Source organism: Rhea pennata, chromosome 1, assembly GCF_028389875.1.
Source record: "Rhea pennata isolate bPtePen1 chromosome 1, bPtePen1.pri, whole genome shotgun sequence".
NCBI classification, from domain to species: domain Eukaryota; kingdom Metazoa; phylum Chordata; class Aves; order Rheiformes; family Rheidae; genus Rhea; species Rhea pennata.
Window position 1 is genome coordinate 3,438,903 of NC_084663.1, and position 16,245 is coordinate 3,455,147.

The 16,245-nt window shown below is 43.6% G+C and overlaps 1 protein-coding gene across 4 annotated transcripts in view; it reads left to right on the forward strand.

Moving 5' to 3' along the window:
* The window catches only part of PLXNA4 (plexin A4), a 466,810-nt gene that overhangs the window by 292,841 nt on the left and 157,724 nt on the right, over nucleotides 1-16,245 (forward strand). For all 4 annotated transcript variants that reach the window (XM_062580398.1, XM_062580360.1, XM_062580368.1 and 1 more), the window contains exon 5: nucleotides 8,468-8,568. In XM_062580398.1, the coding sequence (XP_062436382.1) occupies nucleotides 8,468-8,568 (101 nt within the window). The remainder of the gene's footprint in view (nucleotides 1-8,467; nucleotides 8,569-16,245) is intronic.

A 16,245-nucleotide genomic window follows, 5' to 3' on the forward strand; every position in this document is an offset into this window, starting at 1 on the left:
AAAATTACTTTGAATAAAGATCTGTTGAAGATTATTAGACAAGACTAACATATAAGGCTCAGAAATTCCCCTGAATGAAAATAAGTAGAGGCTTAGTAACTACTGGGGACAGATGTACTCCTGCTCTTCTTATATTTTCCTTAGTGTCATAAGGCTAGATTTGAAAGGAAGGAACTGGGATAGACAGAGCTTTGATCTGAACCAGTACTGTTGTTTTTATTTACTATTATAAGGGATTTCAAGCATGATCACAACGGAAGAAACAGAGAATTTTCAAGTATCTATTTGTCATGCCCTCTGTTGCTTGATAGCACTTGTAGGGGTAGCACAACTCCACACAAGGTAATTAGACCAACATGATACATGAACCACTGGGATCGTCACGTGGTAGGGTTGGAAATCCAGGACAGAGTTTTGGTGACTGGGAAGAGAGATGAGGCAAAGATACAGAAAACACTGGGAAGAAAACATCTTAACCCAGGGAATAGATAAGGGTACAAAGATGGGATCTGGAGTGGTGATAGGATAGGGTCAATGGGCACAGAAGAAAAGGACATATCTCAAAAGATAGTGGAACAAGGTTACCTGGAAAGTGGTTATCTTCATTATCAATAACTACTAACCTTTCCCTGTATGTTTTAGCTGTCCATGTCTGCACCAAGAGCCTTCAAGTGGTGCTGGACTTTGCAAAAGTCCAGTGCCATGATATGAATTCCATTACAGGTCCCAATTAAATCTATATATAGTTTTTATAGAGCCTAGGTAACGATCTGTCCCTTGCTCAGCAGGCATGCTTCAGTAACCACATAGGAACCAGCTCTTATTAAGGCAGGGCTGGCTCTGCATTAATTGTGACATGAGGCTCCCTGTTTTGAAGGCTTTTGAGCACAAACATTGAGCTAAACCTCGTTTTCTTTACAATTTAAAAACTGAAATACTTGACTATGGGATAAAGATTTAGTAGTAAACAAGGCAGAGGGAATCTACCTCTGTCTGGCACGAGAAACACAGATTGAACAATACAGAGACAGTGACTTGGCCAAGGCTAATGGCTTACAGGTTGAGAAAGGAGATGGCTGTTTCATCAAGGTTGGATAAAATCACCTGGCACTGCCTCCACACCTCTGAACTGGTGAAGTGTGCTTCTCTTCACAAAGGACAAGGTTTCCCACTGAACTTGCTGCTTTGTGCAGAGAATACATCTCTATGCCTGTGGTATGGAGTGTTGCTATCCCATATGAGGAAATATTTGACATCCTTGGTAAAGAAAAACTAGAGTGAATTCAGAGGAATGTTGAATGAGATTAGACACTGAAACCTCTGTACTCATGATCTTCAATTTCCAGGTTGTTGGTTATATCACAGCAGGATGGCATGTCCATAACTTGTCCTCAAGCACTGATGCTTTGGGTAGAAGCATAATTATGGTGTGGTAGAATTCCTTCAAGAAGGGACAATACATAGTGTGAACTGAGTAGCTGTGAGGAGGGAATCCAGAAAGCGGCCAGGTTTCTGATAGAAGAATTGAAATTATCTTTGTTTTCTTAGTGTGTCTTCCCTTGTAAATAAATCCCAAACAGAGACCACGAATGAGCTTGGACTCAGCAAAGCATGTGGACTGTATTTACAGAGCAGATGGTGAAGGGCACTTGTTCAGACAGAGCCAGAGTCATAACATGAGGTCTTCTGAGTTCTTGGAACACTTTTCTAGCTATGCAACACAGTGGATTTCCTTATCAGTATTCTGGTGATTAAAGAAAATGCATTTTGTACTGTGATTGGTTATTCCCGAGCTATAATCAGGAAGAGGGGAGAACTTATCACTTCTGGGGTTTGTTTACAGTGGTAAGCAGATTAGAGGAAGAGCAGAGAGTTAAGTATGTCATTGATGTGGGATTTGACTCATCTAGTGTTAGCTGTGTATGTTGCAAACATCTCCGTCTTGCCTGGTTGTCCAGACGGCTTTAAATTCAATGGAAAGACATGGGTACATCAAAGGTGCAATTTATCTCATCCCAGGGAAGACCTCTAGAGCAGAGCAGATGAAGCCTGACATGTGAAGAGTCTGCTCTCTCCTTGTAAGCTAGAAGCCTGGGTTTCTAGCTTAGACTTTGATACTGCAGACATAGATTTGGTGAGAGACAGACTCCTGTTCTGCATAGCTCTAATGCCAGAGCTGTTCCCTGCAAACTGCAGGATGTGCGGTCTTGATGGACCGGAAAAGAAGCTTTACCAAAGCTCAACATGCTCCACATACAAGATTACCAGTGTGGCTTTCTGGGCCTACTCTAAAGCAGGGTCCTGTCAAGGAAAACATAGGGAGAAGAATTACAGTGCAAGGATTGTAAAGAAAACAGCACTACTGTAAGAGCACCAACAGAGAGCTCGTTGTGAGAGCTGCTGATGGGAACTGAAGTCTCTCAGCAATACCCCAAAGGCTTCTTTGCTATAGGCACAGAGACCATGGGCACCAAATGTTTCTTTATTTTGTCTTGCTTTTGCCTTTATCTCTGTCCATGTGCACAGCCCATGGTTGTTGCTGGCGGGCGGCTCTGGCAGTGCTGTAGGGAATTTTCTCACCAAAGACACGCAGGAGAGATCGAGGCAGTGAAGGAGAGGGGAGGAGAAGCAGCACAGACGCAGTCATAGGTAGGAAGTGCTTTGTGAACAAATGTGTTTGGATAGGTAATTTACCCTGCCGTGAAGTGAGGTATTGACCCCTACTTTAATTATGGTGTCATTTGTCCTTGACAGCTACTGCTGCTTCCAATTAACTCTCCTTAATTAAAGTCTCAATTTTTCCAAGTGTGTAAGAATGGATTGACTGGGAAGAACACTATAAGAAAGTGGAAGAGGATGGGGGTGTCTGATGAGAAATAGCATTATTCCCTGTCCCAACAGGACTGAGGATTTATTTACTGGAATCAAACTCAGATCCTCATCTCTGGCCCCACAGAAGCATCATCCATCCCACTAACTTTAAAGCCACTTGGGTGCAAGTGACATCTGTTTGCTGGTGCAAGATATGATTCAGCTCTCTAGACTTTTCTTTTGCAATGTTCCTGTTTTTTTGCAGAGTTTTCGGGTGAGGTGGCTGAGGTACAGGAGCTCAAACAAGATAGAGGAATCCATGGTCAAAGACAGAGGAATCCATGGTCACTTTGCCCATGAATCAGGCCAAATTAGAGTTAGCATCCTCGTATGGGCTAAACTGGACTAACCACTGGACTGAATATCCTCACTGGCTCTGTTAAGGGTACAGAATCTGGTTCCACCAGCGGTCTCTTAGGTGCTTTTTGTCCTACCCCATTTAATAAACTGTATTATCATGAATACTCTATTCAGGCTTTGAAATCAAATAAGCTCCTCTCTTAATCTTCCTGCAGTTTTTCAGGGCTGACTGAGTCTTGAAAGATAGCAGCATTCACAGAACCCACATGGCTTGACAGAGTCACTGTTCAGTGTTTTGGAAATGTATCTTTTGACTGCTGGGAAGGAAATTGGCTACTTAAGATGCCTTTTTGTACATTTAAATTAACTTAGTCCATCAGACTGAATAAATCCCGCTGCTGTATTAACATCCAATTATAACAGCAGAGATTGAGCAATGATTCACGTTTTTACCAGAATGTTGGCAGTTTAAGGGAAAAAAGTAATGTATATTGAAATAAAAAAGTCAAAAATGGGAGCCAGAAAATTATGACTGAGCACATAGCAGGAGCTTTTGTGAATATATAATGGCAGAAGCAGGAGCCAAATTTCTAACATGATTAGCTGTTACTGTCTATCAGATTCAAAACCTCAATCATTTTGTGTTAAATGACTTTGTGTAACTCGTTCATACTAGAAATAGAGAATAGAAGTGAGGCTTGGAGTTACACTGCTGAAGAACATGCAGTTTGGAATTGAGATTAGATCAGAGGTGAAGACGGCTGTGGTGGCGTGAGAAAAACCCTGAAGTCGTATGTAGCAGGTGAGCTCTGAACTGTATCGCAGTTTGGAGATTTTGTCAGATTTTTCAAAAAGTCCTTGTAAGCTGGAAACTCATGAAATATTTCTTCGGGGACCTTTGAATACATGTGCTGATAAAATGAAATATCTTTTCAAGTCCTAGAGCAGCTAAGGCAGCTGAAGGAGCTCATCAGTTTCTTGCTGCCCTTGACAAGGACATTAGTTTCACTTACCACAGTTGTCTGACCCTGGCTCTGGGATTGCATCTCACTCTGGATAGCTGTGAACTGGGCACGATCTGGATGGTGAAGCTGCCTGAGAGACACAGGTCTGGGGAACTTGACTTTGCCAGCTACAGATCCCAACCCTTCAGTTTCTCCTTTTTAAAGAAGGTGCTCGTGGTGAGGCTTCCAGATCTTTTAAAATCTGGGAAACCTTGTGGCAGGCTGGCTGCTCTGCAAGTGCTGCCCTGGAGATGAAGCCTCTTGCCCTTCCGGTCTGCTATGGAGAAAGAAGTGGAAGCACAGTAGCTTCTAGCTGTCCAGCAGACACATGGACAAGGACCTGCAGGAACCTTCTCTTCATGTCAGAGAGCCTGGAGACTAAATGTCTTGGGTTTAATGAATTACTGTTCAAGAATCAGCTCTTTGCTGGACTTCTTGAAAAAGCTTGTTCAACTGTCTTAGATCCATGTCCTCAAAAGCATTTAAATAACATCTACTTGAACTGGATGAGCCCTCATTTTCTACTTTAGGCCACATTGGTAAAATGGGGATAGATGCCTCATCTCTTTCCGTTGCAAGCTCTCAAAACAACAGCAGTCTCTTCTTATATCAATATGCTGCTTTAGTGAGCTAAAATACCAGCTAAGCTCCGAGTTCTGTAGGAATGTAAATGGCTCTAACCTGTCTGGTAGTGCCCCAAAATGGAGAACATCTTGCCTTTTTTAATCCTCTGTCTCCTGAGGCTTTGTTCAGGTATTCTGCAAAATGCTGTCAAAGTTCTACCCAGGTAAAAAAAAGAGTGGTAAGGAGCCTCAGTGAGTTTGAGAAATGATCTTGAAAGGTTTGGTAGCCTTTCCAAGGATGGAAGATGGGTGGAAGGAGTAATCACAGACTAGTCTACAATAGAGATTCAACCTTCGGCGCTGTCTCGTCCCTTCATCGTAATGACAAGGCACTGTAATTGGGAGGTTGCATGGACTTTTCTTTTTCAGATACTTTAGGGGCAGCATAAAAAGCTGACTGCTCCCAGGGGGCATGCACAGTTCTCAAAATTTTCGACTTGCAAAGTGGAGCTGAATTAATTACAGCTTATATTCCAAAGGAAAAATAAGAGCTCTAATGTGTCTTATTTGCTTGATCTTTTTCTTTTCAGCTGACGACCTCTAGGTGGCTTTCTTTTCAGTCACAGCTCCTTTGTTTTCTGTAGTTTCTTCCTTTATTAATTAGAAGGTCTGACACTACAGCCCAAGACATTTATCAGCATGGTACAACTTTAATTAATATCACAATATAACTACTTAAGGTGAACTCATAAAAGGTCTCATATAGAGGAATAGCACTTGGCAGTGTGAATGGTGACACAGGATGCCAACTGCTCTGGAGATCTTAGTAGGATATGGGACAGGGCTTGGTGTAAGGTTGCGTAGCTGTGTATCTTTGGGGCAGAGGCATAGACAAGGCATGTTCCTAAACAATGTAAAAACTATATTCTATAGGAACAGAGCAGCCTAAGTACATTGAAAAGAAAATATGTCTGTAAAGAGGAGGATCTGGATTCCCAGTAGGGTTCCTCCTGCCTCTGAGAAGAGATAAGATACCATTTGATGGCTAATATAGTAATAATAATAATAATAATAGTGACCAACTATAGAGAGAACTTTTTTTCTTTTTGTCATTTCTTTTTTGTTGTTTTCATAACAGTTTGCAAAGAAATCGGAAATCTCAGTGCTCTAGGACTTCTTTCTTATTCATACATCATAGCCACAAGTAGATTTTGACTTAGACCACTAAAACCCAACATCTTTAGATGTCAGTATAGCACAAGTTCTGATCCAAACCTCCTAACCTAGGTTCAGTTCTGTGAGACAGATGTAAACTAGCTCAGAACCCGAGATTCAGAAGAATGTAGATCTCCAGATAATGAGGAAAAATGGAGCAGCACTCTATGTTAAATCAACGGTAGTTTGGATAGGAACTTCATAGCCAGTCCTAGCTGTGTTCACAAGTTTTACTTGCAAAACGGAGATTACACAACCGATTGCATCTGGATTAAGGAGGGGCAGATCTATAGTCTTTCAGACACGACTTATGTAATGCTTCTACAAGTACTGTTATGTTCACAGTGGAGACATAGTCAAGCTAGATGTGACCAAGGAGAAATAATTCATAATACATTTTTCCCAGGTAGAACTAACAGGTGGAAAAGACCAACATAAGAATTGATAGAGTCTCCATCTTTTGATGTCTTTATGTTGAAAATGTGTGTCTTTCTGGAAACTGGATTGCAAAGAAACAGTGACTATTGGATTCAATATAAGTCCGAATGGGTGAAATCCTGAAGTATACCAAAGTTTAGATTTGATGAGCTGTTACTCTGATGACTTCTTGCTCTGATGACTAAGGATGGTAGAATAATTGCATTCATGCCCATGTGGTCTTAATTTTGGAAGTCCTTGATATTTACAGAAGTTTGCATAACCTGAGCCCTATTTTGATCTTCTCATTTTCATTACTCTGTGGTCTGCCCTGAGTAAGTTCTTATGATCATGACTGCAGATTAAATTCGAGAAAGTTCATTGAACAAAAGTTTCCGGCTTCCTTTATCTTCATCTTCTTCTTCTTCTTTTTTTTTTTTTTTTTTTTTTTTTTTTTGACGTTTTTCCTTTGTCCTTAAAAGCTTTCGGCAGCCATGGTTTGTTTCTCTGGGATACTTAACACAGGCAATGATACAACGAATAAACTGATCTCATCATAATTGTATTTAAATTCGCTAAAGCTAGTGCTAACTGCTACAAATAAAAATACAGATTTTAAATGTTTTTGCATAGACTACCTACTACCATGTGGGATGTCTCTCTAGGGGCTAGGAAGTCAATTGCTGATACAAAACAGAAAAGATCTTCATAAATACTGTGGAATTTTGCTTGTGATTCTTCTTACTTCCTCTTCCTTCCCTTCGCCAGCCTTCTTTCTTTACACATATATATTTTAAAAAAAATCTGCTCCTGTTTCATTTGCGGACACAATCAGAATGGATCCTAATCAGTCACTTTGCAGTTCAAACCCTCCTGAATGTTGCACCAAGCAAAAGATTGTCACTAAGATCCAGGTGTATTCTCTTGTCATCTGTCACTAGTAACTGTTCTGCAGTTTATAGCTGGCAGATCTCAGTAGTGTTTCATCAGGATAATACTACACTATATCATTTGAAGGCATAAATTCTCCCTGCTGACATGAGCTGGGGTGAAGGCACTGGCAATTGGCTGTATATTATAGAATATCTCTGAAGCTTTTTCAGTGGAAAAGAGACTACCAGGTCATTGGACCAAACTGTCTGTTTGGCTTCAAAAGAAGTAAGAGGCTTACAATAGGAATCAAAAGGCTCTGGTCCATGAGACAGGAGGTCAGGCAAAGCAATTCCTTCTGTCTCTGCAATCTCTGACTGAAATGCTTTAATTAGAAAGAAAGAAAAATAAAAAGAAATATAGTAAAATGTATTTTTTTAGCAATAGATGGGTGTTTCAGATCCGCTTCTAATGCTGCAAAGTCAGGATGACAGCAAGCTGATTCAGTACTTGGGCTGGTACCCTCATCCCTTTTGTTGTTGGAGCACCTCCTCTGGGGATGGAAGCACTTGTGGTTGGAAAGGCACATGGGCAATGGGATGTAGAGACATCGCTCCCCTGGGACCAGTGGCAACAGGACACAAAGACACGATGAGACCTTGTCTCCTCCAGGGAGCCGGAAAGTGATGCAATCAGTAACCAGAACATAGGGGAATGCTGAGAAACAGCGAGTCACACCTACGGCAGACGATCACACAGGGCAGCTGGTTGCTACAGGCCTTCAGGAGACATGAAGGAGATGTCTGTGTTAAGGGCTTGCTGCAGCCATTCCCGTTTGAGTCTTAGATGGGAACTGAAACTGGGCTAGTTCATAACTGTTTGGGCTTTATGGAGCAGTGATCTCTAGGCAGGCAGGGTGTTTTGCTGAATCCTCCTAAAACTGTGCGAGTGAGACAGCCTGACAATGAAGTGCATCAGAGAGTTTGGGAAAGAGGGGGAGGTCACAGGGTTACATCAGGTTGCACTCTGCAGAAATCTGCAGCTTTATTCAGAGTACACCCCACTGCACTCCCTCTGCTCCCGGCCTCCTAAACTCTGCAGGAATATCCCCTGTGGGAGGACAGTCACCAGGGGATAAAGTAGGGGGGATGATACCTCCACTAAGTCATTAGGGTGATTGCAGAGCTGTGTAGAAAGCCTGACAGCTTCTCTCTTTTCCTTCTCCAGCTCACCCAGGTGCCTGTGGAGTCGTGTAGCCAGTACGAGACCTGCAGTGAGTGCTTGGGCTCAGGTGACCCTCACTGTGGATGGTGTGTTCTTCACAACACGTAAGTACCTGACAGTGTTTGTCATTATCCCAGCCCTGCTTTTCTCCCAGCAAAGTTCCCTCACCAGCAGCTCTAACACATGGTAAGCTGTAAATGGATGTCTCAAAAAGCATTTTTTTGACAAGAAGGAAAGAGAAGAGTAGTAGAGACTTGTCAGATCTCCTAAAGCACCTGATCCACAGTCTGTTGACTTCAGCAAGAGAACATGTATCCACTCTAATGTGCTTTGAATCAAACCCTCCTGCCATTCCTCTTCAGGGGACAAATATCTCCTTGTTTGCATTGGTTAAGTCACCTTGAATAAAGCCAAGCTCAGAGAAATATCTCAACAACCACAGCTTTCTACTGCAGGTCTGAATCTCTCCTCTTTCATACTTATCTTGGTTTCCATTGCCCTTTGAGGAGGATCAGCACCCAGCTCCTTTAAACACCAGAAGATCCAACCCAAGGTATATTCCAAGGGTACCTTATGACCTGTTACCTCACTATAGGAAGGTTTTAATCCTGAAGATGAGTGTTAGTCCTCTCTGGGTCAACTCAGCTGTGCTGGCATTGCTCATTTGACTTATCTGGTCAGGATGCTGAGCAAAGCTGACTGTATCTACACCCTTGATTTTCTGTATAATAGACCAAGAGGGGACCTTATCCCACCAGAGAAGTGGTCCTGATGGAGTCCTGCTGTACTATATTACCTTATCCAATAACTCTCTAGGAGCTGCAGTAGAGATGTCGTCAGAACTGGGAGATTAGCATGCTGCCTTTATCTGGTCCTGGCATTTTAATGGTGGCTTTCCTTTTGAAGTTTCCTTCTTGCAGCCCTCACTGCCAGTGATCGCCTCCTGCAGAGAGCCCTCAGTCAAAGCTGTAGAGAGGGAGGTGTCAGGTTGGCTGAGCTCCTGGCTAAGAGTGGCAGGATGACCTCATTTGCTGAGAACCTCTTAGCAGAAACAGTAGCTGGAAAGTGCATAGGATATGTCTAACCATCTCCAGCTGAGTGTGGCTCTACAGAGTGCTGTCACTCCAAGTCTCAGTGTGCTTGACGGAGACAGATGGTTATTCTGATGGACCACGCTATTGCATTGTGTCTGTCTTCTCCCACTGAGATCACCTCTGAAATTCTTCCTGATTTGTTGCAATTTGTCCCTGTGGAGACAATGATCCAGTTGTAATAATCCCTGTTGGTACTTTTCCTTTCTGGAACAGAATGGGGAACAAACCTGTTCCATATCCCAACCCTTTTGCACAGGTGGAAGCTCTTTAGATTGTGTGAACCTCAAACAATACCGTAACAGTCTACTTAATTGTAGATCTGGAATTGTTCAAGCGATCCTTGGCAAACCAAGTCTGAACTTTGGTCTTGTAGGCATGAACCTATGTAGCTTTCATCCTCAGCCCTGCTGACCTGAGGATATTTTCATTTGAAACATAGCTCTGATATGCTTCCATCTTATTTTATCCTGTATCCATCCCACAGAGCACTGTATGTTTTGCTGTTAGTAAGGGGGTAGTACATACTGTATGAAAGAATAGGCAAGCATGGTGTTGGCTGTTGATTGACCCACAACAGTTCTAGATATTTCATCTCCTGCTGTCCAGGGTGTGTGGCAACAAGCAAGCAATATACACAGCAATAAAACCCCCAAAGGAGGGGTAAGGGGCAGAGACAACTGCAAATTACCCGGCAGCTCATTGTGAAATAGTGAAAGATACGTGATGGCTGGTGACAAGCTGTCTTGACTAGAACAAGGATCCCATGCTCACTCTCTTCTTCCAGGAAAGTCAGGCCTCACAGTCCAGATCTGAGGGACAGTAAGATATCCAGGTCCTCTCCCTTCTGGTCTCTTAACTTCTGTTTCCTCATCTGTAAACCAGAAATTACTCTTATTTATGTACCCAGGACCAATAGAATTAATTCACTGTGGATTTTTGAAGCAGATGGAAAGTAAATGTTGTAAAATCCCACTCCAAAGTCTTTCCATTTCTCCTGCTTTTCACTGAAGTCAGGAAATCTGGCTTCCAGTCCTAGTTTGGAAGGAGACTTCAGTGCAGCCCCACGTATTCTTCTCTAGGTCTCAGTTTCTTCATCCTCCAAGATAGCCATGAAAGCTGAAGGGCCAATTGGATCCCATTTGGTAGCATTTGGCTATGCAGAATATCCAGGGTAACAGTGCCATAATGCCCAGGTCCTTATTGCCATTAGACATCAGAATCCCTTAATATGCATTAACAAACTTTTCCTTGAATTCAATGCATTGTCAGTAACTCCTGCACAAAAATCTCAAGGAAAATGTGTCATAACACTTTCTCCTGAGTGCTAAACTTTCTCTCTCCCCTCTTGGTGAGCAATCTCAATGGCTTTATGGTGCACAGCTGAATCCAGCCATGCTGTAGTAGTAGCAGCTGTTTTAAGGAAGGCCAGAGGGTGCAGATGGACTGTCTAATACCTGACCTGCAAGAGTGGGACTGGAATCCAGATCTCCTGTGAGCATAGCTCACATCTTTCCTCTCCAGTAGAAACCATCAAAAGGGACACTGGTAGGCTGCAAAACAGGTGAAAGCTCCAGATATCTTCCTGGTGGCTACAGTATTTGCCTTTTTGTCTCTACCATGTTGGTCACTGTTATATTGGGATTCATGAATTAAGGTCTGACACTGGCCCTTCTCCCCAAGCCCCCATTTTTGAGCTATCCCAACCTCCCGCCACACAAGAGGGTTAGGAGTTAGTGTGTCTGGGGACGGCTTTGCATCCAGCGTCTCGTGGCTGAGCTGGACTGTCTGTACGAGGGGCGGCGTGCCCGGACTCGGGAATCGATTTCCGTGGCTCCGGTGTCCTAACTTTACATCGAGAAACTCGATTCCACTGAGAGAGAAAGAGGCAGACAGACCCACAGACAGCTGCAGAAGAAAGGAGGGGGGGTTGGTTGGCTCCTGCTAGGAGAAGTGGAGAGCCGCTACAGAGCAGGTTACTGGAGCTTTTCATTGCCGTATCTCTAGTCCCGATCTTTGTCCCCCCTCCTCTTTCCTGCTATAGCTCAGCTCCCCTCCTGGGCTGCGTTCAGGCCTCTTTAGGCTGCGATGAATCATTTAGTTGGTGTAAATTGAAAAATTGTGGTGCTCGGTTGCTGCATGTGTCTCCAGGGAGGGCCAGGGGCTGGGGTGGGAGCCGGGGGGGAGGAATCAGTCTGAAAAGCTAATAGCTGGCATGGAGACATTCGGTGCCTGGGAGAGAAGGCAGCTGGAGCTGCAAGGCCAATCACAAGGTCACAGCAATGTCGTGGGCTTGATCCGGGAGCTACTGGGGGGAATGAAAGTCTTGGGGTTGTGCTGGACACCCCAGCTGCCTGCAGAAAGGATATTTGGAGCATAAGAACAGCAGCATCCCCTAAAGGGGCAGGCAATGCTTCGTAAAGGGGAGTTGTACTGACCTCACCGGGTGCAGAGGAGACCTACCTCAGTCGCCATCATTTTGGCTGCCTCCTTCTGGTCAGTGATCTGCTCCTGCTGTTAGGGCAATTCATTGACCATGAGGTCATTAGCTACAACCACAGAGGAAAATTATCCCCATTTCAGGGAGGATTTATGATACGAAATGGGACAATTTTTTTTTTAATATGAACGTGTCCTTTAAAATCATTTCAAAAAGGGTTAACATAGATGCTGCAGTTTAGTAATTCCAGAATGATTCATTTAGACCACAGTAGTTCTTACTTGGGAATTCTCTTTTAGCTTTTAGCAAACTGCTTAAAATTTCAAAATAAAAAGTCATTCTAACATGAAGCATAACTTGCTTTAGTTTTTTTTTTTCTTCAAACACATTAAAATGAAACATTTGTACATCTGCTGTTTCTTCCCTCCCTTCACTCCCTCAGAAGTCTTTACCCACCCTGGAGACTTGGCTAAGCAAACCTTCAACAAACGCTTTTGGTTTGGAGGAACTGATATTTGCAGAGCAGGGAAAGAAGGCTCTCTTCCTTTCCATCCCTTCCCAGTCCTGCCATGGAGAGAGCAGAATCAGGATGTTGGATCTGCTCTCCTCTACTTGTCTGTGAGGGGCTGCACATGTCCTTTGAGGCTCTTCCAGCAGCTCCAACCATCCTTCAGGACCCCTTTGGTCAGGGAATGGTCAAGATCTGTTATCCACAGTTTCTCAGGTTGACTTGGCCACAGATTATCCGTAAATTTGTGGCAGAGGAGATGGCATTTATGAGACAGCAGAGAAGCCATATGAAGGCTTTTCTGGGGGGGGGGGGGGACACCATGTATTCTGGGGTATTTGGGTAGTTGCTCTCTCCTGCCTCCTACTTTCTCTCTCTTCCCTACCTACCATATGGTTGCATGCAGAAGTTAAAATACCCATTTCTAACACAATATGAAGGGAAACAGCACTTAAACAAGTTGTTTCCTGGGGAGTGAGAGACTAGTATGGTGTGTGTGTGGGAGGGATTTGTTATCTCTCCTCAGACTGATTGCCAGACCAGGAGAAAAAAATAAAAATGGAACAAAGTGCAGCTCCTGCTGTCTCGTCTCAGCAGGTAACCTGATGCGATGGTGCTTGCAGAGTCTCATTGATCGTCCCTGGCTTTAACTTTCTTGGTCAAAGTCTTCTAAACCACTAGAGAGTCTCGAGTAACCTAAGCTGTCTACGGATTCTGCAATAAGACCTTTTTTGACGGATCTTTTGCTTGCTTGACTTCTTGTCTGATGAAAGATTGAGACTGTCTTTCAGGCTGAGGCTGTCTCTTTATTTCTCCCTTCCCCTCCTCTCTCTCTTTCCAGTCTTTTCCTCCACTTCTGTAGGTGAAGGAGGATGTCTCAGATTTGGAATGGGGAAGGGGCACTGGGAAGGACAGTATGGATCAGGCTGAGGGACCCACCTGGGCCAGCTCATTTTTGGAGAATACTGTATCACTCTGAGCTCCGATAGATAGTTGAAAGAGTGGGATTTACTTATTCCTGCAAAAGCCTGGGAGGTCCTATGGACCTTCAGCTTCTACTGCAAGAAATCAAGTCCTGAGCTATACTTGTTTTGTGCTCTCTATGCTGTTTTGTCCCAAAGTGCAAACTGGAATCCCTTCAGAGCAGTAGCAATTTGCAGATGCCAAAATTGAAAAAAAAGAAGTTGCAATAAATTATGATAATAACAATTTTGCGGTAAAAATAAAATTTTGCATTTGTTGGTCATGATGAAAACATCTGGACAATTGTGATTGGGATCTTTTCTTTATAGGAGAATCTTTCTGTAGTCTCTCCTGCCTCAGTGTTATCTTGCAGTGGGTCAGCCCTCAGTGCCTTCAAAGACCAGGGAGACCCTCTAGAGAGATGCGTGTCAGTTGTCCCAATCTTCTTAAGAATGAATCAGACACATGAGCAGCAAATGGTCTCCAACTCAAATCCTACATCGTCTTGGAAGCTCTTAGCCAGGTGGACTGGTACTTCCCCATCAGAGGGGAAGCTCAGAGCAACTGTTATTGCTGTGTTCAGATGCTCTTGTGTGTTTGAGGTATTTGGGGGCATTTCTCATTGCAGTGGGAGGCTTTAGGGTAGAATAAGAGCTATCAGGTCCATTATGGACAGAAAAACACAAATGATTCATGTATATATAAATATATGCGTAGAGATATATATATAGAGAGAGTCTGAAAGCATATATATATATGTTTATGAAGTTTGAAATCTTTCTTTTGATTTGAAAGTCTCCATGTAGTTAACTTGCAGTGTTAGCACTGTCAGTCAGTGGTGGCAAAGCTAGAAGTGAACCAGCTGTCCAGGTGCCTTGTTTCTAAAGAGGGCTTAATTTGAGTCTTCTCAGGTCACAGCTGATGATCAGACAGCAATACACATGGCCTGTGAAGCTCTCCATCTGATAGCAAGGGAAAGTGGAGTCATCTTCCCACAATTGGTCTTGGCACAGAATGATTCCCACTTCTTCTCAGGTAGTTACTGAAACTGGAGATGGCATTTTAGCCTTTGCACAGAGGGAAGTGGACAGCAGGGGGGCTCTGTGGAGTGACATTGGCCCATTAAGTATTCTACATTGAGTCTAAATCATCTTTAATCTGTCTGCTGAGGTATAGCTAAAGTACCCATCATTTCACACCTGGGCATTGGCTCTCCTTTGGTACGGAGGAAAGAGCCCCAAATTTGACAGCTTTCCAATGGCCTTTTGAAATGAGATAAGGGCTCTTAGTCCAGAAAGCAAGAGGAAGTTCTTGGGACAAGAAGCATGCCTTTTGATGGGAATAAAGCCCTGAATGTAATTGAGGCTCTTGGGAATCCCATCTCGCTACCAATGGGTGATGACATAGAGCAAACTACTCTGAATCGGCCCCATGCCTTTTAGCAGAACAGTCAATCACCAGTCCCAGAGAGCCAGCCCACTGCTGTACCTGCACATTTTGCATCCACCAGGGTCAATGGCCTTCCGTTTCTGACGTGACATTTTGTCCCTCTTGGGAGTGCTTTTGTGTCTCTGGTCTAACTAGCAGTGCAGGACTGAGCTGTGCCCTTCACAGGTTGATTATCTCCCTGGCCATGGCTGCCTGAGGCAACTCGGGGACAGCACTGGGCACTGTGACTGTAAGATGCAGGCGTGTGGTAAATGCATTTGGATAACAACCTTCTTCCTTGATTAGCTTATTTTGCTAGAGGGCAGTAGGGAGGGGCGGGAAGATAATTAGTTTGTGCAGTGGGTTCCAGCAGAAGCTTTTTGTCGATGGAGCCATGTGAGTTTGGTGTCCTATTTGGGATTTGTCTCCATCACAGACACAGTCCCTTTGTCAGCTCCTCTTAGGAGCAAGAAGCATTATGAAGAAAGAAAATTTTGAGACCACAGAATTGTGTAATGATGGGATGGAGATGATATATATCAGCAAAGCAGTGAAGGGCTGCATGAGCTGCAATAACAAAGAGGTGCAGTTGCAGGAAAAGACTCAAAGACTTGAGAACAAAAAGCACTGGTGGCTCAGATTTAGGACTGCAGCAAATTCAGCCTTTGCAGGGAAATATCTCTGATTTTCCTTCTTCTCTGTCCGTCATGGGCTGGAAAATAAGACTCACATGCCAGGGCATTGGTTGAGAGGTCATGGCATTCAGTAATAACTAGACCTTCTAGAGGACTTCTTCCTCCTGGGGGCCTCACAAGGGGCACATCTTCATCACCTTAGGATCACCCCTGCTCTAAGGGGACACTACACATCAAACTTAGGTGGCTGCTAGATCTAGATATCTCACGGTACATACCTAGGTAATTGCTCAGGAGAGAACAAAGACAAGGAAACTTGTATAGCCATACTGCTCAGCTTAGAAAGCTTGTCAAATGTCCACTGAATCTGAGATCCAAAGTTGCATTGCTGCCATAGAGAAGGAGTGTACCCTGGCATAGATTATAAAGTTGAGGTTGACAGAACTAATAAAAGGACCTAGATACAAAGCAACAACCTAAGGATATAATTCAAGTGCCTAAACACAGATGTATGGAGAGACATACAAATAGACTTTAAATTTAGATGTTTTAATTTATTAGTTGAATACTATGCAAAGGACTTGATTCAGCTGCCCATCCACAGCTGTTTGCCCCAGGATATCTGAGAAGTTCATATGGGGCTAGCAAATAAGACAAAGAGCCTACTACAGACACATTTCCTCTGGAGGGTAATATGAGGGCCAGCTGGGGTCCTT